We start from the raw sequence: 24669 nt of genomic DNA, 5'->3' as shown, positions 1-24669 counted from the left end.
ACACCTATACCAGTCCTTCAAAGGACTTTGTGGCCCTATTAGCTAGCGTTTGGTGTCCCTAACAGTCTGTCCCTGCTCCACAAAGCAACCTCTCCCTACACTGGCAAAACACCTAATGTAAAATGGCTGCCAGATCGGGTTCTGTTATAGGGTGGGGGTGTGTCCATGTGCTGAAACATCTCAATTGTCTGTCCTGTCCCACCTGATAGATGTGTCGTGGGTCAAAGTTCGGCGCAATGCAAAAGAATATGACGCATGTGAACATCGCCATATGCTCGCATGTTCGGCGAGTCGCGAACGAGCAAGGTTTGGCGCGAAACGTCCGCTGTGCGAACCGCAAGGCTATCTCTATTGCCCAACACTAGTTATAAGTATAAAATTGTATTGACTGTTGGGGAATTTTCTATAGGGCATTACACAAATTGGCACCCCTTACTTACAATGTGCCAATTATGATATGGTTGTCTTCTTATGTAGCAGACTGGCCTCTGGGCACCCCAGCCCATATTCGACTGATAGTTCTCCACTGCTGAGAAGTTGTAGTGAGGTCTGCATTTTAATATCAGTTCAGTTTTGAAGGCCTCACCTGCATAATGTTGTTCTTACAATGCTGAAGATGCAAACTACATTTTTAGAAAGGGCTTTGATATTTATGTAACTCAGGAAAAAATTTCCATTCTAGTCTGAGAATATTCTTTCAGCAAAACTATGACTATTAAAGCTATAACTACTGATGTTATTACCAGATAGTCTTATAGTATAAGTATAATCCCCTGATTTTCAATTAAAACCCTGGAAGTGGCTGAGGAACGGGACAAGCTTTCTTGGTCTCCAAGCCTATGGTTTCAGAAAGCAGCCTACCCAACTCATTCCATGAAATTCATCATGATAGCGGTGAGATTGACAATCATTTGATTATCCCCTGTTGCGCCTTTCCTCACCAATCCCTAAAATGGTATAACATTGCTTTTTTTATTTCAGAAACTATGCACCCTAGGAGATTACCTACTCTATCTATCCTTTCTCATGCTAATCCTTAGAGGTAGTTAATGAAGTCAGTAGAGATTATTTGAAACAAAAGTTCTTTATATCTGTCAGCTCCAGAAGGATTTTTACATGAAACATATTTAGTTACATTTTAGGAAGGCATATTGAAAACCAATTAAGGTAGTTTCTGTGCTGTGTAGGGTATAGATAAGTCAAAAAGAAAGGAAACAGCAGGTATTGCTTAGAATATGGATAAATAAGTGAAGTAATATTATATGTTTATATTTTCATGAACCTAGGTTGGAATTTGGGAACATGGTGACCTGCGAATGAAATACCCTGTGTGGTCTCGTTATGGGAAGTTTCTTCAGCCTGTGGATGATGATCAGCATTTGACCGTGGCAACATTGGAGGAAAGACCATTCGTAATTGTGGAAGGTGTAGATCCAGCAACAGGAACCTGCATTAGAGACTCTGTGCCCTGTCGCAAGCAGCTCAACAAAACTGACAAGTACAGTATACATATACATTTCTATTGTCTGTGTATAATTTTCATGAAAACAAATGTTTTTAAATGGAAACTCTCAGTACTCATGTACTTGGTTTTATTATGGCAATGATTTGCAGCCCCAGTGCCAGGACTGCCAAAGAGGAGCATAAGGTCTCTAACTCTGTGTTCCTCATTTAGAGGCATATGGAGGTCATTTCTGCCAAATTTCATACTAATATAATGAAAAAAAAATATGGCATGTTCCCTTGAACTCTATATCTACAGAGGTTTTCTTCCCTAGAAGCAAAATAATATCTCCTTACATACAGTATGGAGTCCAATAGAACTTGTATGGCAGTGTGTGGCGGCTGTATAAATTCTTACTAAATTAGCTGTACATGCTACCTGCACAGCGATGTGTCTATCAATGCATTAACCCCACTGGCTTTCTCCTGCCACTATCTGGTGTAGCTCAGTAGCTGCACTATATATCAGTGTGTTCTGCACCATGCACAATAAGATGAATAAAAAAATGCCTTACTATACAGATTGGCAGCACTCCAGTATTAATTAATATGTCCCATTGTGCTAATCAGTGTAAATGAACAGGTCACAATTTTGGATGATGGCTCATGCCGAGCACAAATATAGCCATGCTTCTTCTCTGTTCTTCTTCGTGGAGTTGGCATTATATCCATTTCTATTTACAAAGAGTCTCAATTCTCCTATAGATCTTAATGGTTAACATAACAAAATTAGCCCAGTAATTTTTCTCTTTGGTCAGTAAAAATTTTCCAGATTACAAGAGTTACAATAACATGCAAATATTCTATAAAGTTGTCGTATTCTGCATATACAAGTTAATAGAGGCTAATTTGTATTTTAACAATCTTTAATGTGGGAAATATTGTTCCTTAATAGGAAAATGGTGGAGTAAATGTTCAAATATTTGCACATCTTTACACGGGACACCAATGAAAATGCACATTTTTTTATATTTAATTCTGGTCCTATCAGATCTCTTTGAAAAATTTGGGTTGAATTTTCAAATTTTAGAATAGATTCGCTCATCTCTAAACACCAGTCAAACTCAATATTTATCAAACTACTGATAAAAAACTCCACACCTCATACTGCTTCCACACCTCATTTGTATCTTACCTTTTCTCTAGGGATGAGCGAACTCGAACTGTATAGTTCGGGTTCGTACCGAATTTTGGGGTGTCCGTGACACGGACCCGAACCCGGACATTTTCGTAAAAGTCCGGGTTCGGGTTCGGTGTTCGTCGCTTTCTTGGCGCTTTTGTGACGCTTTCTTGGCGCTTTTTGAAAGGCTGCAAAGCAGCCAATCAACAAGCGTCATACTACTTGCCCCAAGAGGCCATCACAGCCATGCCTACTATTGGCATGGCTGTGATTGGCCAGAGCACCATGTGACCCAGCCTCTATTTAAGCTGGAGTCACATAGCGCCGCCCGTCACTCTGCTCTGATTAGCGTAGGGAGAGGTTGCGGCTGCGACAGTAGGGCGAGATTAGGCAGATTAACTCCTCCAAAGGACTTGATTAACTGATCGATCTGCAGCTGTGGATCATTGAGCTGCTGATCCTCAATTGCTCACTGTTTTTAGGCTGCACAGACCGTTTGTCAGTCTCATTTTTCTGGGGTGATCGGCGGCCATTTTGTGTCTTGTGGTGCGCCAGCACAAGCTGCGACCAAGTGCATTTAACCCTCAATGGTGTGGTTGTTTTTTGGCTAAAGCCTACATCAGGGTGAAGCTGTCACACCAAGTGCATTTAACCAGCAATAGTCTGTTCATTTTTTGGCCATATACAAAATCAGGGGCAAGCTGCGCCTGTCACCAAGTGCATTTAACCCTCAATGGTGTGGTTGTTTTTTGGCTAAAGCCTACATCAGGGTGAAGCTGTCACACCAAGTGCATTTAACCAGCAATAGTCTGTTTATTTTTTGGCCATATCCCAGTCTAATTCTGTCACTAAATCCATACCGGTCACCCAGCGCCTAAATACTAGGCCTCAAATTTATATCCAGCTAAATCTGTCCCTAGTGCTGTAGCTGGGCGAGTTATTTAGTGTCCGTTCAAGCACATTTCTTGTTCTGGGTTGAAATACAATTCCCAATTTAGCAATTTCATAATTTAGTGGTTCCTGCTATATCAGAGCTATTTGAAATCTATCCCAAAAAGGGTATATAATATTGAAGGTGCACATTGGGTCATTCAGAATAACTTCACACACACCCGCTACTGTGTATTTCCAAGTCTAATTCTGTCACTAAACCCATACCTGTCACCCAGCGCCTAAATACTAGGCCTCAAATTTAAATCCCTCTAAATCTCTCGTTACCGCTGTACTGTTGTTGCTGGGCAAGATATTTAGTGTCCGTCAAAGCACATTTTTTGTTCTGGGTTGAAGTACAATTCCCAATTTAGCAATTTCATAATTTAGTGGTTCCTGCTATATCAGAGCTATTTGGAATCTATCCCTAAAAGGGTATATAATATTGAAGGTGCACATTGGGTCATTCAGAATAACTTCACACACACCCGCTACTGTGTATTTCCAAGTCTAATTCTGTCACTAAACCCATACCTGTCACCCAGCGCCTAAATACTAGGCCTCAAATTTAAATCCCTCTAAATCTCTCGTTACCGCTGTACTGTTGTTGCTGGGCAAGATATTTAGTGTCCGTCAAAGCACATTTTTTGTTCTGGGTTGAAGTACAATTCCCAATTTAGCAATTTCATAATTTAGTGGTTTCTGCTATATCAGAGCTATTTGAAATCTATCCCTAAAAGGGTATATAATATTGAAGGTGCACATTGGGTCATTCAGAATAACTTCACACACACGCTTCTGTGCATTTCCAAGTCTAATTCTGTCACTAAATCCATACCGGTGACCCAGCGCCTAAATACTAGGCCTCAAATTTAAATCCCTCTAAATCTCTCGTTACCCACCGCTGTACTGTTGTTGCTGGGCAAGATATTTAGTGTCCGTCAAAGCACATTTTTTGTTCTGGGTTGAAGTACAATTCCCAATTTAGCAATTTCATAATTTAGTGGTTTCTGCTATATCAGAGCTATTTGAAATCTATCCCTAAAAGGGTATATAATATTGAAGGTGCACATAGGGTCATTCAGAATAACTTCACACACACGCTTCTGTGCATTTCCAAGTCTAATTCTGTCACTAAATCCATACCGGTGACCCAGCGCCTAAATACTAGGCCTCAAATTTAAATCCCTCTAAATCTCTCGTTACCCACCGCTGTACTGTTGTTGCTGGGCAAGATATTTAGTGTCCGTCAAAGCACATTTTTTGTTCTGGGTTGAAGTACAATTCCCAATTTAGCAATTTCATAATTTAGTGGTTTCTGCTATATCAGAGCTATTTGAAATCTATCCCTAAAAGGGTATATAATATTGAAGGTGCACATAGGGTCATTCAGAATAACTTCACACACACGCTTCTGTGCATTTCCAAGTCTAATTCTGTCACTAAATCCATACCGGTGACCCAGCGCCTAAATACTAGGCCTCAAATTTATATCCCGCTAAATCTCTCGTTACCGCTGTACTGTTGTTGCTGGGCAAGATATTTAGTGTCCGTCAAAGCACATTTTTTGTTCTGGGTTGAAGTACAATTCCCAATTTAGCAATTTCATAATTTAGTGGTTCCTGCTATATCAGAGCTATTTGAAATCTATCCCAAAAAGGGTATATAATATTGAAGGTGCACATTGGGTCATTCAGAATAACTTCACACACACGCTTCTGTGCATTTCCAAGTCTAATTCTGTCACTAAACCCATACCTGTCACCCAGCGCCTAAATACTAGGCCTCAAATTTAAATCCCTCTAAATCTCTCGTTACCGCTGTACTGTTGTTGCTGGGCAAGATATTTAGTGTCCGTCAAAGCACATTTTTTGTTCTGGGTTGAAGTACAATTCCCAATTTAGCAATTTCATAATTTAGTGGTTTCTGCTATATCAGAGCTATTTGAAATCTATCCCTAAAAGGGTATATAATATTGAAGGTGCACATTGGGTCATTCAGAATAACTTCACACACACGCTTCTGTGCATTTCCAAGTCTAATTCTGTCACTAAATCCATACCGGTGACCCAGCGCCTAAATACTAGGCCTCAAATTTAAATCCCTCTAAATCTCTCGTTACCGCTGTCCTGTTGTAGCTGGGAAAGTTATTTAGTGCCCGTCAAAGCACATTTTTTGTTCTGGGTTGAAGTACAATTCCCAATTTAGCAATTTCATAATTTAGTGGTTCCTGCTATATCAGAGCTATTTGAAATCTATCCCAAAAAGGGTATATAATATTCAAGGTGCACATTGGGTCATTCAGAATAACTTCACACACACGCTTCTGTGCATTTCCAAGTCTAATTCTGTCACTAAATCCATACCGGTCACCCAGCGCCTAAATACTAGGCCTCAAATTTAAATCCCTCTAAATCTCTCGTTACCCACCGCTGTACTGTTGTTGCTGGGCAAGATATTTAGTGTCCGTCAAAGCACATTTTTTGTTCTGGGTTGAAGTACAATTCCCAATTTAGCAATTTCATAATTTAGTGGTTTCTGCTATATCAGAGCTATTTGAAATCTATCCCTAAAAGGGTATATAATATTGAAGGTGCACATAGGGTCATTCAGAATAACTTCACACACACGCTTCTGTGCATTTCCAAGTCTAATTCTGTCACTAAATCCATACCGGTGACCCAGCGCCTAAATACTAGGCCTCAAATTTAAATCCCTCTAAATCTCTCGTTACCGCTGTCCTGTTGTAGCTGGGAAAGTTATTTAGTGCCCGTCAAAGCACATTTTTTGTTCTGGGTTGAAGTACAATTCCCAATTTAGCAATTTCATAATTTAGTGGTTCCTGCTATATCAGAGCTATTTGAAATCTATCCCAAAAAGTGTATATAATATTCAAGGTGCACATTGGGTCATTCAGAATAACTTCACACACACGCTTCTGTGCATTTCCAAGTCTAATTCTGTCACTAAATCCATACCGGTCACCCAGCGCCTAAATACTAGGCCTCAAATTTATATCCCGCTGAATTTGAATACAATACATTGGGCCAAATAATATATTTGTTGTTGTGGTGAACCATAACAATGAGAAAAACATCTAGTAAGGGACGCGGACGTGGACATGGTCGTGGTGGTGTTAGTGGACCCTCTGGTGCTGGGAGAGGACGTGGCCGTTCTGCCACATCCACACGTCCTAGTGTACCAACTACCTCAGGTCCCAGTAGCCGCCAGAATTTACAGCGATATATGGTGGGGCCCAATGCCGTTCTAAGGATGGTAAGGCCTGAGCAGGTACAGGCATTAGTCAATTGGGTGGCCGACAGTGGATCCAGCACGTTCACATTATCTCCCACCCAGTCTTCTGCAGAAAGCGCACAGATGGCGCCTGAAAACCAACCCCATCAGTCTGTCACATCACCCCCATGCATACCAGGGAAACTGTCTCAGCCTCAAGTTATGCAGCAGTCTCTTATGCTGTTTGAAGACTCCGCTGGCAGGGTTTCCCAAGGGCATCCACCTAGCCCTTCCCCAGCGGTGAAAGACATAGAATGCACTGACGCACAACCACTTATGTTTCCTGATGATGAGGACATGGGAATACCACCTCAGCATGTCTCTGATGATGACGAAACACAGGTGCCAACTGCTGCGTCTTTCTGCAGTGTGCAGACTGAACAGGAGGTCAGGGATCAAGACTGGGTGGAAGACGATGCAGGGGACGATGAGGTCCTAGACCCCACATGGAATGAAGGTCGTGCCACTGACTTTCACAGTTCGGAGGAAGAGGCAGTGGTGAGACCGAGCCAACAGCGTAGCAAAAGAGGGAGCAGTGGGCAAAAGCAGAACACCCGCCGCCAAGAGACTCCGCCTGCTACTGACCGCCGCCATCTGGGACCGAGCACCCCAAAGGCAGCTTCAAGGAGTTCCCTGGCATGGCACTTCTTCAAACAATGTGCTGACGACAAGACCCGAGTGGTTTGCACGCTGTGCCATCAGAGCCTGAAGCGAGGCATTAACGTTCTGAACCTGAGCACAACCTGCATGACCAGGCACCTGCATGCAAAGCATGAACTGCAGTGGAGTAAACACCTTAAAACCAAGGAAGTCACTCAGGCTCCCCCTGCTACCTCTTCTGCTGCTGCCGCCTCGGCCTATTCTGCTGCTGCCGCCTCGGCCTCTTCCTCCGCCTCTGGAGGAACGTTGGCACCTGCCGCCCAGCAAACAGGGGATGTACCACCAACACCACCACCACCACCTCCGTCACCAAGCGTCTCAACCATGTCACACGCCAGCGTTCAGCTCTCCATCTCACAAACATTTGATAGAAAGCGTAAATTCCCACCTAGCCACCCTCGATCCCTGGCCCTGAATGCCAGCATTTCTAAACTACTGGCCTATGAAATGCTGTCATTTAGGCTGGTGGACACAGACAGCTTCAAACAGCTCATGTCGCTTGCTGTCCCACAGTATGTTGTTCCCAGCCGGCACTACTTCTCCAAGAGAGCCGTGCCTTCCCTGCACAACCAAGTATCCGATAAAATCAAGTGTGCACTGCGCAACGCCATCTGTAGCAAGGTCCACCTAACCACAGATACGTGGACCAGTAAGCACGGCCAGGGACGCTATATCTCCCTAACTGCACACTGGGTAAATGTAGTGGCAGCTGGGCCCCAGGCGGAGAGCTGTTTGGCGCACGTCCTGCCGCCGCCAAGGATCGCAGGGCAACATTCTTTGCCTCCTGTTGCCACCTCCTCCTTCTCGGCTTCCTCCTCCTCTTCTTCCACCTGCTCATCCAGTCAGCCACACACCTTCACCACCAACTTCAGCACAGCCCGGGGTAAACGTCAGCAGGCCATTCTGAAACTCATATGTTTGGGGGACAGGCCCCACACCGCACAGGAGTTGTGGCGGGGTATTGAACAACAGACCGACGAGTGGTTGCTGCCGGTGAGCCTCAAGCCCGGCCTGGTGGTGTGTGATAATGGGCGAAATCTCGTTGCAGCTCTGGGACTAGCCAATTTGACGCACATCCCTTGCTTGGCGCATGTGCTGAATTTGGTGGTGCAGAAGTTCATTCACAACTACCCCGACATGTCAGAGCTGCTGCATAAAGTGCGGGCCGTCTGTTCGCGCTTCCGGCGTTCACATCCTGCCGCTGCTCGCCTGTCTGCGCTACAGCGTAACTTCGGCCTTCCCGCTCACCGCCTCATATGCGACGTGCCCACCAGGTGGAACTCCACCTTGCACATGCTGGACAGACTGTGCGAGCAGCAGCAGGCCATAGTGGAGTTTCAGCTGCAGCACGCACGGGTCAGTCGCACTACAGAACAGCACCACTTCACCACCAATGACTGGGCCTCCATGCGAGACCTGTGTGCCCTGTTGCGCTGTTTCGAGTACTCCACCAACATGGCCAGTGGCGATGACACCGTTATCAGCGTTACAATACCACTTCTATGTCTCCTTGAGAAAACACTTAGGGCGATGATGGAAGAGGAGGTGGCCCAGGAGGAGGAGGAGGAGGAGGAGGAAGAGGGGTCATTTTTAGCACTTTCAGGCCAGTCTCTTCGAAGTGACTCAGAGGGAGGTTTTTGGCAACAGCAGAGGCCAGGTACAAATGTGGCCAGCCAGGGCCCACTACTGGAGGACGAGGAGGACGAGGATGAGGAGGAGGTGGAGGAGGATGAGGATGAAGCATGGTCACAGCGGGGTGGCACCCAACGCAGCTCGGGTCCATCACTGGTGCGTGGCTGGGGGGAAAGGCAGGACGATGACGATACGCCTCCCACAGAGGACAGCTTGTCCTTACCCCTGGGCAGCCTGGCACACATGAGCGACTACATGCTGCAGTGCCTGCGCAACGACAGCAGAGTTGCCCACATTTTAACCTGTGCGGACTACTGGGTTGCCACCCTGCTGGATCCACGCTACAAAGACAATGTGCCCACCTTACTTCCTGCACTGGAGCGTGATAGGAAGATGCGCGAGTACAAGCGCACGTTGGTAGACGCGCTACTGAGAGCATTCCCAAATGTCACAGGGGAACAAGTGGAAGCCCAAGGCCAAGGCAGAGGAGGAGCAAGAGGTCGCCAAGGCAGCTGTGTCACGGCCAGCTCCTCTGAGGGCAGGGTTAGCATGGCAGAGATGTGGAAAACTTTTGTCAACACGCCACAGCTAACTGCACCACCACCTGATACGCAACGTGTTAGCAGGAGGCAACATTTCACTAACATGGTGGAACAGTACGTGTGCACACCCCTCCACGTACTGACTGATGGTTCGGCCCCATTCAACTTCTGGGTCTCTAAATTGTCCACGTGGCCAGAGCTAGCCTTTTATGCCTTGGAGGTGCTGGCCTGCCCGGCAGCCAGCGTTTTGTCTGAACGTGTATTCAGCACGGCAGGGGGCGTCATTACAGACAAACGCAGCCGCCTGTCTACAGCCAATGTGGACAAGCTGACGTTCATAAAAATGAACCAGGCATGGATCCCACAGGACCTGTCCGTCCCTTGTCCAGATTAGACATTAACTACCTCCCCATAACCATATATTATTGGACTCCAGGGCACTTCCTCATTCAATCCTATTTTTATTTTCATTTTACCATTATATTGCAAGGCTACCCAAAGTTGAATGAACCTCTCCTCTGCCTGTGTGCTAGGCCTAAATATATGCCAATGGATTGTTGCAGTGGTGGCTGACGTGAAGCCTCATTCTCTGCTATGACATGCAGACTGATTCTCTGGTGACATGAAGCCAGATCCTCTGTTACGGGACCTCTCTCCTCTGCCTGGGTGCTGGGCCTAAATTTATGAAAATGGACTGTTGCAGTGGTGGGTGACGTGAAGCCTGATTCTCTGCTATGACATGCAGACTGATTCTCTGGTGACATGAAGCCAGATCCTCTGTTACGGGACCTCTCTCCTCTGCCTGGGTGCTGGGCCTAAATTTATGAAAATGGACTGTTGCAGTGGTGGGTGACGTGAAGCCTCATTCTCTGCTATGACATGCAGACTGATTCTCTGCTGACATGAAGCCAGATTGTCTGTTACGGGACCTCTCTCCTCTGCCTGGGTGCTGGGCCTGAATTTATGACAATGGACTGTTGCAGTGGTGGCTGACGTGAAGCCTGATTCTCTGCTATGATATGAAGACTGATTCTCTGCTGACATGAAGCCAGATTGTCTGTTACGGGACCTCTCTCCTCTGCCTGGGTGCCGGGGCCTAAATATCTGAGAATGGACTGTTCCAGTGGTGGGTGACGGGAAGCCAGATTCTCTGCTATGGAACCTCTCTCCAATTGATTTTGGTTAATTTTTATTTATTTAATTTTTATTTTAATTAATTTCCCTATCCACATTTGTTTGCAGGGGATTTACCTACATGTTGCTGCCTTTTGCAGCCCTCTAGCCCTTTCCTGGGCTGTTTTACAGCCGTTTTAGTGCCGAAAAGTTCGGGTCCCCATTGACTTCAATGGGGTTCGGGTTCGGGACGAAGTTCGGATCGGGTTCGGATCCCGAACCCGAACATTTCCGGGATGTTCGGCCGAACTTCTCGAACCCGAACATCCAGGTGTTCGCTCAACTCTACTTTTCTCTGCTGTCATGTGCTCTCATGCTACATACTGTATACATGTATTAGTTGAAGTGTTTGTTTGTCCCCTCATTGGTCCTGTATAGTGTTGAGCGAACCTAAATTGTAAAGTTCGGGTCCGTACCGAACTTTGCGAGTTCAGGTACCCAGACCCGAACCCGAACTTTGCCCGAAAAAGTTCGGGTTTGAGTTCGGTGTTCAGGCACTTAATAAAGCTTGTTGAAAGGCTGCAGGGCAGCCAATCAACAAGCTTTTAAGCTGTGGGCACTTAGAAGCCATCACAGCCATGCCTAGTAATGGCATGGCTGTGATTGGCCGGTGCATCGTGTGACCCAGCCTCTATACAAGCTGGATCACCATCAGTTCTGAGTAGTGCAGGGACAGGAAGCAGGCAGCTGAAGCGAGGGAGAGTGTTAGGAATCTGGCTATTTGTTTTGTGGGTGACCTATAATGATTTTTTTGTGGGTGCAATACACCCCTGACACAGAAATATAATAATAAATCTGGCTGTTAATTCTGTGGGTGACCTATAGTGATTTTTTGTGGGTGCAATGCACCATCTTTGCACCCCTGACACAGAAATATAATAATTCATCTGGCTGTTAATTCTGTGGGTGACCTATAGTGATTTTTTTGTGGGTACAATGCACCATTTTTGTACCCCTGACACAAAAATATAAATAGGTGACATATACCCATTTTGGTGTGAGATACACGTGCACTTTATACGTGTCAGGGAAATTTATATAGTTAATCTGACTTAGTTCAGCCGGTGACATATACCCATTTTTGGTGTGAGGTACACCTGCAATGCATATATGACAGGGAAATTTATATAAATAATCTGTCTGTTAGTTTGGTGGGTGACATATTACCATTTTTGGTGTGACGTACACCTGCACTGTATATGCGACAGGGAAATTAATATAGTTAATCCGTCTGTTAGTTCAGTGGGTGACCTCAAAGAATGAGGAGAGCATCAAATAAGGGACGTGGCCCTGGTCGTGGTGCTGCTAGTGCTGGTGGAGCTCCTGTTGCAGGGAGAGGACGTTGGTGATCTGTGCCAGCTACACGCCCAAATGAAACAACTTCCTCAGGTCATTTTGTAGCCCCGAATACCAGTGTACGAATAGTGAGGCCAGAACAAGTAGAGGCAGTAGTAGATTGGTTGACAGTGCCTCCAGTTCCTTCACATTGTCTCCCATCCGGTCTCCTGCTAAAACCGCAGAGTTGGCACCTGCAGCCCATGGGCATCTGTCTTTCATCTCACCCCCTTGCAAATCAGCCAAGCAGTCTGAGCCCCAAGTCATGCAGCCGTCTGTTATGCTTTTTGATGTCTCTGCTGGCAGGGTTTCCGTGGGCCATCCACCTAGACCTGCCCTAGAAGTGGAAGAGATTGAGTGCACTGATGCCCAACCACTTATGTTTCAGGATGTAGACATGGGAGGACCACCGCAGCACGTCTCTAATGATGATGACAAAACACAGGTGCCAACTTCTGCGGCTTTCTGTCATGTGCAGGGGTGAGGAGTGAGTGGAAGATGATGTGGAGTATGAGGAGGTCCTAGACCCCACATGGAATCAAGGTCATGCGAGTGACGTGTGCAGTTCAGAGGAAGAGGTGGTGGTCACACAGCACCAGCCGCACAGCAAAAGAGGGAGCAGAATGCAAAAGCAGAGTGCTCGTCCCCTTTCCAGTATGCCTGCTACTTCCCACCTCACCCAGCAACTGAGCACACCAAAGCCAGCTCCAAGAAGTTCTCTGGCGTGGCAGTTCTTCATACAATGTGCTTACGACAAGACTCAAGTGGTTTGCACGCTGTGCAATTAGAGCCTGAAGTGAGGCATAAATGTTCTAAACCTGAGCACCAGCTGCATGACCAGGCATCTAAATGCAAAGCACGAGCTGCACTGGAGTACAGACCTAAAAAAAACTACAAAATATCTCAGGCTCCTCTTGCTCCCTCTTCTGCTGCAGTATCGGCTTCTTCCTTCCCCTCTGGAGTGACAGTGGCACCTGCCACCCCGCAAACAGAGGATGTGGCAGCAACACCACCACCTCCACCACTGTCACCCAGCATGTACACACTGTCCCATGGAAGCGTTCAGCTGTCCATCCCCCAAACACTAAAGAGAAAGAGAAAGTACCCCTCTACCCACCCGCGATCCCTGGCCCTGAATGCCAACATTTCAAAATACCTGGTCTTTGAAATGCTGTCATTGTGTCTGGTGGAGACAGAGACTTTTAAAAACCTTATGGCGGTTGCTGACTCACAGTACGTGGTTCCCAGCTGCTACTACTTTTCCAGACGAGCCAACCCTGCCCTACACAACCAAGTGGCCAACAAAGTCAGGTGTGCACTGCGCAACGCCATCTGTGGCAAGGTCCATATAACTACCGATATGTGGACCAGTAAGCATGGGCAAAGGCGTTATATCTCCCTAACTGCACACTGGGTAAATGCAGTGGCGACTGGGCCTGAGGCAGATAGCAGTTTGTCCCACCGTCACCAGGGATTGCTGGACATTTCTCGTTGCCTCCTCCTCCTACTCTGCTTCCTCCTCCGGTCAGCGTAAGACCTGCACCACCAAATTCAGAACAGCCAGGGGGAAAAGATAGCAAGCTGTTTTGAAACGTATCTGTTTGGGGGAAAAAAAACACACACCGCAGGAGCTGTGGATGGGCATGGAACAACAGACCGATGAGTGGTTGGTGCCGCTGAGCCTCAAGCCTGGCCTGGTGCTGTGCGATAACAGGCAAAATCTCGTAGCGGCAGCATGTGAGGAATTTGGTGGTGCAGAGATTCCTGAAAAATTACCATGATATGTCAAAGCTGCTGCAGAAAGTGCGGGCCGTCTGTGTGCACTTTTGATGTTCTCACCCTGCTGCTGCTGCTGCTGCAGTGTAACTTCGGCCTTCCTACTCACCGCCTCATATGCGACGTTCCCACAAGGTGGAACTCCACCTTGCACATGCTGAAGAGACTGTGCGAGCAGCAGCAGGCGATATTGGAGTTTCAACTGCAGCACACACCGGTGAGTCGCTCTTCGGAACAGCACCACTTCACCACCAACGAGTGGGCATCCATGCGTGACGTGTGTGCCGTATTGCGCCATTTCGAGTACTCCATTAACATTGCCAGTGCCGATGATGCAGTCCTCAGCGCTACTATCTACCATTACTACCACTTCTATGTATCTTTGAATAAACACTTTGGGCGATGATGGAAGAGGATGTGGCACAGGAGGAAGAGGGGGAGGAGGAGGGATCATTTCCATGGTTATTAGGCCAGTCATTCACAAGTGGCTCGGAGGGTGGGTTCCAGCACCAACAGAGGCCAGGTACGCAACTGCCCAGCCAGGGCACAGTTCTGCAGGATGATGAGGAGGAGGAAACGTGTTCACAGTAGGGTGGCACCCAAAGTAGGTTATTGGCATCAATGGAGTGTGGCTAGGGGGATACAGAGGACACAAACAATACACTTCCCACAGAGGACAGCTTGCCTCTGGGCAGACTGGCACACATGAGCGACTACATGCTGCAGTGCCTGCGCAATGACCACTGAGTTTCCCACATTCTAAACAGTGCTAATTACTGGGTGGCCACCCTGCTGGATCCCCGCTACAAGGGCAACGTGCTGTCCTTAATTCCGTCACTGGAGCATGATCGGAAGATGCACAAGTACAAGCACACGCTGATAGATGCGCTGCTGATGGAAGTCACACCTGACAGCGGGGGCTCATTGGAAGCACAAGGCGAAGGGAGAGGATGAGGAAGAAGTCACCAATGCAGCTGGGACACCGCCAGCACTTCAGAAGGGAGGGTTAGCATGGGCGAAATGTGCAAAAGCATTGTCAGCACGCCACAACAACCATCACCACCAGCTGATATGGAACATCTTAACAGAAGGCAGCATTTCAGCAACATGGTGGAACAGTATGTGTGCACATGCCTACACATACTGACTGATGGGTCTGCACCATTCAACTTCTGCGTCTCCAAATTGGGAACATGGCCTGAACTTGCCCTTTACGCCTTAGAGGTGCTGGCCTGCCCTGCAACAAGTGTAAAGTCCGAACGTGTGTTTAGCACGGCAGGGGGAGGGAAATCACAGACAAGCGCAGCCACCTGTTCACTGCCAATGTGGACAAGCTCATGTTCATTAAACCTTGTGCTGAGAAGACAAGTATACCAGACTCTCCCAGCCACTGTTATACTCCAGCGCACTTTCTCTTTGCATTCTCTTTTCTATTTCCCAATGTTTTGGGGTCTTCCTAAATTTATTAAAAAAAATATATAAAAGGAAAAAAAAAAAAAAAAAAACTGTGTCGACTACCTCCTCCACCGCTGCTTCCACCTACACGTCTACCGCCTCCTCAACCTCCTTCTCCACTTTGATCTCCATATCCTAGTTCAAGATTCATATTTTTTTTGCTCTTTGATATTTTGAGTAATTTCCTATCCACATTTGTTTGCAGGGCAACTGTCCTGCTCTTACCCCCATTTTGCTTCGGCAATTTTACAGCCATTTTAGTGCACCAAAGTTCAGGTTTCTATTGACTTCAATGGGCTCGGTTCGGGTTCCATTTCGGGTCAAGTTCGGGTCCCGAACCCGTACTTTGACCCAAAGTTCAGCCAAATTTGGCGAACCTGAACATCCACGAGTCCGCTCATCCCTAGTCCTGTATATTTCTTTGTGTGTCTTGTTACCCATCCATATTACTTGAAGGTATCACAACCTTATTATGCGTTTAAAAGAGAAATATGGACTGGTAACACAGCCGGCACATGAACATGTAAATCTGGCCATATGTATTTTTTATTATTAGAGATGAGCAAAGTTCTTTATAAATTCAATCTGGCTGCTTCACAAAATTTTACAAAACAATTCATTTTATGAGAAATTACTTAGCATTTCTTTGTAAGTAGTAGGTGCAATGACAGGGAAGGGCGATTGTGTTGTTCCCCCACCATTGTGCTTCATATATGCCGTGTTTATCGCGGATCGCAGCATATGACATTAATATTATGGCCTATAATAAAAAAAGATATAATAAAATCATACTTACCTCATCCATTAGATCGCGAAGAGCCCGCAGCCACCAACTTGATTGAAGATCCAGCTCAAAACGTTTTGTGGCGCGTGATGACATCATCACGTTGGCTGACGTGGTGACATCATACGCCACCATGCACAAAATTTTGCGCAGGGTCTTCAATCAATATGTCTGCAGTAGGATTTTCATGCTCAAACGTATGAGGTGGGTATGATTCTTTTTTTCAGGGAAAATCGATTTGTTACCACAAAGCATGGGGAAATTCAGCTTTGCAGCGAATCAAATTTTACCTGAAATTCGGATCAAAGTCCATTTCGGACACTTCAATTTACTCAACACTATTTATTATCATAGTTATACTCTTTACAGTGGGAACTACTAAAACTAAAAACTTGCAGGGCTGTGGGAAATTCATATTACCTGACTTGTCCAATGAATCCTGCTCTAAAATCTACAGTAGGTGCCACTTATGGTAGCATGTACAATGTTTATTCACTTACAAGTAATCTTTTAATCTAGTAAACTGATCCACTTTGAAATGATCTATTAGTCTCTATTTGCATTTGCATTTGGAATCTCTGCCACAAATCTGTCAGATTTAAAGGGTTTCTACCACTTAGGTGTCACATATTTGGCTGTCAGACACTAGCGATCCGCTAGTGTCTGCTCTGGCCAACCATCCTAATATAATTGCTTTTGGGACGGTGGTTTGGCTAAAAAAACTACTTTTATTAATATGCTAATGAGCCTCTAGGTGCTATGGGGGCGTCATTAGCACCTAGAGGCTCCGTCTACCTTCAGAAACTGCCGCCGCCGAGCGCGTCCCTCCAGCCCGCCCATCTCCTCCTGAATGCGATCCTCGTATGTATTCTGCGCATGCGCAGTAACTGTCTGACAGCTTCCCTGCTCAGACATCTCCACTGCGCCTGTTCCTCGGAGCACTATGGCGTCATCGCGCAGGCGCAGTGGAGATGTCTGAGCAAGGAAGCGGTCAGACATTCACTGCGCATGCGCAGAATACATACGAGGATCGCATTCAGGAGGAGATGGGCGGGCTGGAGGGACGCGCTCGGCGGCGGCAGTTTCTGAAGGTAGACGGAGCCTCTAGGTGCTAATGACGCCCCCATAGCACCTAGAGGCTCATTAGCATATTAATAAAAGTAGTTTTTTTAGCCAAACCACCGTCCCAAAAGCAATTATATTAGGATGGTTGGCCAGAGCAGACACTAGCGGATCGCTAGTGTCTGACAGCCAAATATGTGACACCTAAGTGGTAGAAACCCTTTAAGGGTAAGAATGATGCTTCATAATTCTAAACAATGGTCAGTGGGGTCTATTGGGGGCTATCCAGCATATGATAAATCCGCCACCACACTGTTTCCATTACAAATAGAATTCATACCGCAAGTTTAAAATTCTGTAATAGTGTTACTATTTACTAGGGTGTCCACCCTTCCTTTTTTAAATTTTTGTTTAAATACTAGACACTTTTGTGATATGTTAGTGCAACCCTCGACAGGCTGCAATGTACATCAAAACCACTGGGTGGCTCACATAGTGTAGTAAGACAGAAGTTATATAAGATAGACATCTTGTGACATAATATGACAAAATCATGGTTAAACTCATACTACGCATATTGGGATATGTTGAGCCAAGAGCAAAGGTAAAAAATAAAAAAGGACACATCTGCATGTACTGAATAATTGGTAAGCGTAAACTTGAACTTATAACTTCATGAAAGTGCTTCCAATGTTTTATAAGAGGATTTCATGTATAGATTTCATGTACGGGAAGCAAAAACTAACCCCCTTCTCCAGTAGCACTGATCTACACTTCTTGGGATAGTCTACAGAATTCACATCATCCCCAGAAAACTCATAGTCTACAAGGTTGCATTTATGCTTTAAAGTTACAGTTAAATGTAGACACCTGCAGGAAATAAACAAAAGTTTATTGGATAATTACATTTTGCTTACTGCAAATTACCCCTGTACTCGGCCATTAGGTTTATATGCTGCTCACTTTCCTTAACATTACTGCTGGTTATAATCATTTTATTTTTTTGAACATTAGAAGTTACAGATTTACAAAGAACTATGAATTATTAACCAGAATTAAAATATATTAAATCTATTAATTTTTATTAGCCCCTGGACTGAAATACATTTTAACCCCACAAGACCAGTGCTAAAGGTGTCTAAATGCTAACATTATAATGTAATTTTTTCAAAACAATACTCCCTAAGAGGTAATATTTTTTAACCTTTTTTTGCAGTATAGATTGAGCTTTCATATGGTACCAAAATAGGACTAGTATATGCAATTTGAAGTTTTTTTCCATCTCTTATAAAGTAATTTGACAAAAAAGTCATACAAAAAGTCTCTCACTATATGATGAAACCAAATACAGTATATGAACTTCATTTCATCAGCATTATAGCTATAATAATCAAGAACAAAGGCCCCAATTTTGAATCTTGTGTGTCTCCTGCCATTTGCTGGTGTATAGAGTAATTTTCAGTTCTGTGATTAGCACTTTTTTTTTGCCTTAAAAATGATAATTTTATCTCTGTCACATACGTAGGAGCAGGCTGACAAAGTGCCAACCCAATCTCTAATTGGCAAAGAGCTATATGCCGAGCTTTTCTATTAACTACTTCCTGATACAGTCATTTTTTACTGAAATAGCCTATTTTTGCAAATCTAATGTGCCATTTTATGTGGAAAAAATGTTGTAATGCATTTAGGCTACTTATCCAACCGATTCTGAGAATGTTCTCTCATGACACATTGTACTTCATGTTAGTGGTAAATTTGGATCAATATGTTTTACCCTTATTTATAAAGAAATGGCTATTTTTGAAATTTTGAAATTCTCTGCTTTTAAGACAGATAGTAATGCCTCATAAAATAGTCATTAATAATCACCATATGTCTACTTTATGTTGGCATCATTTTGTAAATGTCATTTTATTTTATTAGGAACGTCAAAAGGCTTAAAATTTTAGAAACAAATTTTCAGGAAAACTTCCAAAACCCACTTTTTAAGGGACCAATTTAGTTCTAAAGTGCCTTTGAGGGGCTTACACAATAGAAACAACTCATAAATTACCCCATTTTAGAAACTACACCCTTCAAAACTGATTTTACAAACTTTGTTATCCTGATTTTGTGGTTAACAGTAGTGATGAGCAGCATAGATAATATTCAAATTTGCAATATTTCACAAATTTTTAGCTGGATAGTTGCCAGAAATTCATGAATTTGCAATTACAAAAAGTGCCTATGTAATACGCACATATTGCACACACAATTACATTACCTATAATAAACACAAAGGCTATATGCCAAAAGCCAGGTACAGTATGTGCAAGCCAACAACCTATCCATGAGAGAGGTACAGTCAGCCTTGTCTACTATGAGACATTCAAGACCAGCTCTCTATTCACACAGACTTGAGAGCCAGTGAGCATCAAAGTTGCTTGAATCTTGTTGGACGGCTTAGGGGACCTGCAAACCTAGATCATTATCAATAGGGTGACTAATTGCAATATTATTTTTTTAGATGCCAGCTATCTATTCTCTCCCTGTTTGGTAGCACTGCATAAAAATGTTCAGTTTTCTAATTTTCCGAACATTTATATTCAATAAACTTTCTATACTGTTTTGTCATGTAAACTCATTTACATAAACATGGGCATATGGGAAAGACATGCAAATTAGCTGAATCTGCCTTGTTTTTCAGCTGAAACACTATTTGCATGTCTTTCCCATATGCCCATATTTATGCAAATTAATTTACATGATAAAACAGTATAGAAAGGTTATTCAATATAAATGTTAGGACAATTAGAAAATTGAAAAATTTTATGCAGTCCTCTTAAGCAGTGAGAGAAGTTAGCTTGCATTCCCAAAAAATATATATATTTTTGTCACCCTAATGATAATGATCTAGGTGCGCAGATCCCCGAAGCCATCCATCAAAAATCAAGCACCTTTGAGGCTTACTGGTTTTCAGTCAGATGAGTGCTGGTCTTGAATGTTGACGCTGCCATAGTAGGGTATACTGACTTTACATGTCTCATGGATAGGTTGTTGGCTTGTACATACCCAGCTTTTGGCATACAGCCTTTGTGTGATTGTCTGTTATATGTTGTTTATTGTGGGCTATAGGTAATGATTTATTTTAAAAATAAAATAATATAGCATTGTTGAATGAGTTAGGCAGTGGCTGCGGGACAGACAACAGAGGGTTGTAGTCAATTGAGTATATTCAGACCATGGTCTTGTTAACAGCAGGGTACCTCAGGAATCTGTTCTGGGCCCCATATTGTTTAATATCTTTATCAGTGAAATTGCAGAAGGCCTCGATGATAAGGTGTGTCATTTTGCTGATGACACAAAGATTTGTAACAGGGTTGATGTTCCTGGAGGGATACACCAAATGGAAAAGGATTTAGGAAAACTAGAGGAATGGTGAAAGATCTGGCAACTAAAATGTAATGTTGATAAGTGCAAGATAATGCACCTGGGGCGTAAAAACCCAAGAGCAGAATATAAAATCTGTGATACAGTCCTAACCTCAGTATCTGAGGAAAGGGATTTAGGGGTCATTATTTCAGAAGACATAAAGGTATGCAGACAATGTCATAGAGCAACAGGAAATGCTAGCAGAATGCTTGGGTGTATAGGGAGAGGCATTACCAGTAGAAAGAGGGAGGTGCTCATGCTGCTCTACAGAGCACTAGTGAGACCTCATTTGGAGTATTGTGCTGAGTACTGGAGACCATATCTCCAGAAGGATATTGATACTTTGGAGAGAGTTCAGAGAAGAGCTACTAATCTAGTACATGGATTGCAGGATAAAACTTACCAGGAGAGATTAAAGGACCTTAACATGTATAGCTTGGAAGAAAGACAGAGGGCATAAGTTAGAAACTTTTACTAAATACATAAAGGGAATCAACAAGGTAAAAGAGGAGAGAATATTTAAAAGAAGAAAAGCTGCTACAAGAGGACATAGTTTTTAATTAGAGTGGCAAAGGTTTAAAAGCAATATCAGGAAGTATTACTTTACTGAGAGAGTAGTGGATGCACTGAATAGATTTCCTGCAGAAGTGGTAGCTGCAAATACAGTGAAGGAGTTTAAGCATGCATGGGATAGGCATAAGGCCATCCTTCGAATAAGATAGTGCCAGGGGCTATTCATAGAATTCAGTATATTGGGCAGACTAGATGAGCCAAATAGTTCTTATCTGCCGACGCATTCATTATTAATGATAGGTAGGAAAATACTTATACTAAAAGTTAATTAATGATAGGTAAAATAATAACTATAAAAAAAATTGGTATGGCTAATAGATAGCATAAAAAAAAAGATTAAGATTAGCTATATTACAATAATGAGAAAAGATTATAGGTTTATCTAGTGATAAAATAAACATTTGAGAATATTCGTTATAACGAAAATATATCAATGGATTCTAGATCTTTGCAAATTCTCGAAGTGCCGATATTCACAATAAAAATTTGCGATTAGACTATTTGCACTCAACACATTTAACAGAAAGACCCCATATTTGGTTGTAAACTGCTGTATGAGCACACCTCAGGGCTCAGAAGGGAAAAAGCCCCATATGGTCTTTGGTAGGTAGATTTTGCTAGAATGGTTTTTGGGTGCCATGCCACATTTATAGAGGCCCTGAGTTACCCTTACATTGGAAATGCTCAAAAAGTGGCCCCATTTTGGAAACTACAAGGAAACACTTAGCTGTGAATTTTTTTTCCAGTTAAATGTTGCTTTAACCCCAGAGATTTTTCAGTTTTACAAGGCGTAACGAGATAAAGTAGCCCATAATTTGTTATGCATTTTTTCCTGAATATGGAAATGCCTCATATTTGGTCATAAACGACTGTTTGAGTACCCTACAGGATTCAGAAAAGGAAGAGCACCAAGTGCATTTGAGGCCTATTGTAAAAATTAAATTGCAAGTTTTCCACAGATATGGCATTTTAGTGCAGTCTGTTGTGCCCAGTTAGTGCAATCTGAGACTCACACTACTCAAAATCATAGGATGGATTTACTGGGTGTGGAAATACCATAAATCAGTGCTGCCTTCTCTTCAAACAGCTGATCGGAAAGGAACCAGCAGTTGGCCCCCTGTCGATCTGATATTGATGACCTACCCTGAAGATAGCAAGATAAGTAATGTAAAGAGCAGCACTGCTGTACCTCACCGACTCTTTTAGGCATGCAACAGCCTGTCCATGGCACCAGATCCACGGTAATCCATATATATGTAATCAAACAGAGGTTGACAACAGCATATTCATCCAAACGTCCTTTATTAGTAGTTACTCCACAAACAATGTACAAAAAGGCCAATAAAAAGCGGCAACGTTTTAACTACATAGTAGTCTTTGTCAAGCATAGTATGAAGTGCTCCCTCAAAAGATTTATAGTGCATCAAGTGCCACCCACAACATCACCTAAACCTATCAGAGTAGGCAATTAAAAATCACAAATACCCAGCTTAAAAAGCCACCAATAGAAATTCACTGCATCATTATTACTATCGCAGTTGACTTTTGTATAATTATGAAACGGAGAACACCCAGCAATGGACACCTCATCTCATGCACATTACTTCAGTGTGGTGTCTCAGTATCATCACTGCGCATGTACAATCATACGTAGTAATCCACCTGGCAATTCGTGACATCAGTAGGTCATGTAATCAGAATGTTCGGACCCCTGCTGTACGCGCCGGCATTTAACACCGATGCCGGTGCATTAACCCTAGATTTTTCGCAGTTAGCACTGACTGCGTCACGTCCAATGTGTGGAGAGGTAAGGAGCTTCCATCGGGTCCCCGCACTGCTGTGACGTGGACCCGATGGCAGGGAAGGCAGCCTGATGCCTTCCGTGACAGCCTGCGAGATTCAGCCCCCTGCATCACAATACAGAAGTATTGTGATGCATTGTAAAGAGGATCAGACCCCCAAAAGTTAAAGTGAAAAAAGAAGTAAGAAAAAAATTGTTTTCCACCCAAAAATTGAAAAAAATAGTGAAAAAAAGGAAAGTAGACAAATTATGTATTGTTGCGTCTGTATTGACCGGCACTATACACATATCACATGACTTAACCCCTCAGATGAACACCGGCAAAAAAGATAAAATAAAAACTGCTAATAAAAAAACATTTTTGTCACCTTACATCACAAAAAGTGCAAAACCAAGCTATCAAAAAGTCATATGCACCCCAAAATAGTGCCAATCAAATCGTCACCTCATCCCGCAAAAAATGAGACCATACCTAAGACAATCGCCTAAAAAATAAAAAGACTATCGCTCTTAGACTATGGGGACACTAAAACATTATATTTTTTGTTTCAAAAATGCTGTTATTGTGTAAAACTTAAATAAATAAAAAAGTATGCATAATATGTATTGACGCGTCCATAAGAACCTGCTGTATAAAAATATCACATGACCTAACCACTCAGGTGAACACTGTAAAAAATCAAAATAAAAAGTGTTTAATAATTCTTTTTTGTCTCCTTACATCAGAAAAAGTGTAATACCATGTGATCAAAAAGTCATATGCCCCCCAAAATAGTACAAATCAAAGCCTCATCTTATACTGAAAAAATTAGCCCCTACATAAGACAGTCGCTCCCCCAAAAAATAAAAAAATATGGCTTTCAGAATATGGAGACACTAAAAAATATTTTTTTTTCAAAAATGCTTAATTATGTAAAACTGAAGCAAAGAACAACAAAAAGTAGTCATATTTGGTATTTTCGCATCCGCAACAACCTGCTCTATAAAAATAGCACATGATCTAACCTGTCAGATGAACATTGTAAATAACAAAAAATAAAAATGGTGACAAAACAGCTATTTTTTGTTACCTTGCCTCACAAATAGTATAGAGCAACCAAAAATGATATGTACCCTAAAATAGCACCAACAAAACTGCCACCTTAGTTTCCGAAATAGGGTCTTTTTTTGGAGTTTCTACTCTAGGGGTGCATCAGGGGGTCAACAAATATGACGTGGCAACTTAAAATTATCCCAGTGAAATCTGCCCTCCAAAAACCATATGGTGTTCCTTTCTTTCTGGCGTGTGCTCGTACAGCAGTTTACCACCACATATGGGGTTGTTTCTGTAAACTACAGAATCAGGGCAATAAATATTGCATTTTGAATGGCTGTTAATCCTTGCTTTGCTAGCGGAAAAAAATGGATTAAAATGGAAAATCTGCTAAAAAAGTTAAATTCTGACATTTCATCTACATTTTCCTTTAATTCTTGTGGAACAATTAAAGGGTTAATAAAGTTTTAAATACATTGAGGGGTGTAGTTTCCAAAATGGGGTCATTTTTTGGGAGTTACCTATAGTTGCATTAGGGGGTCTTCAAATGTGACATGACAACTTAAAATTATCCCAGTGAAATCT

The 24669-nt window shown here is 43.3% G+C and overlaps 1 protein-coding gene across 1 annotated transcript in view; it reads left to right on the top strand.

Annotated features, from left to right (window-relative positions):
• GRIN2D (glutamate ionotropic receptor NMDA type subunit 2D) overlaps positions 1-24669 on the top strand; it is a 456113-nt gene that overhangs the window by 137003 nt on the left and 294441 nt on the right. The window contains exons 4-5 of the mRNA XM_044277508.1: positions 1287-1503; positions 22679-22710. Coding sequence (XP_044133443.1) covers positions 1287-1503; positions 22679-22710 — 249 coding nt within the window. The remainder of the gene's footprint in view (positions 1-1286; positions 1504-22678; positions 22711-24669) is intronic.

Source organism: Bufo gargarizans, chromosome 2 (assembly GCF_014858855.1).
Source record: "Bufo gargarizans isolate SCDJY-AF-19 chromosome 2, ASM1485885v1, whole genome shotgun sequence".
Lineage (NCBI taxonomy): Eukaryota > Metazoa > Chordata > Amphibia > Anura > Bufonidae > Bufo > Bufo gargarizans.
The sequence above is the reverse complement of the archived record's forward strand: the minus strand, read 5'-3'. Positions and strand labels throughout refer to the sequence as shown.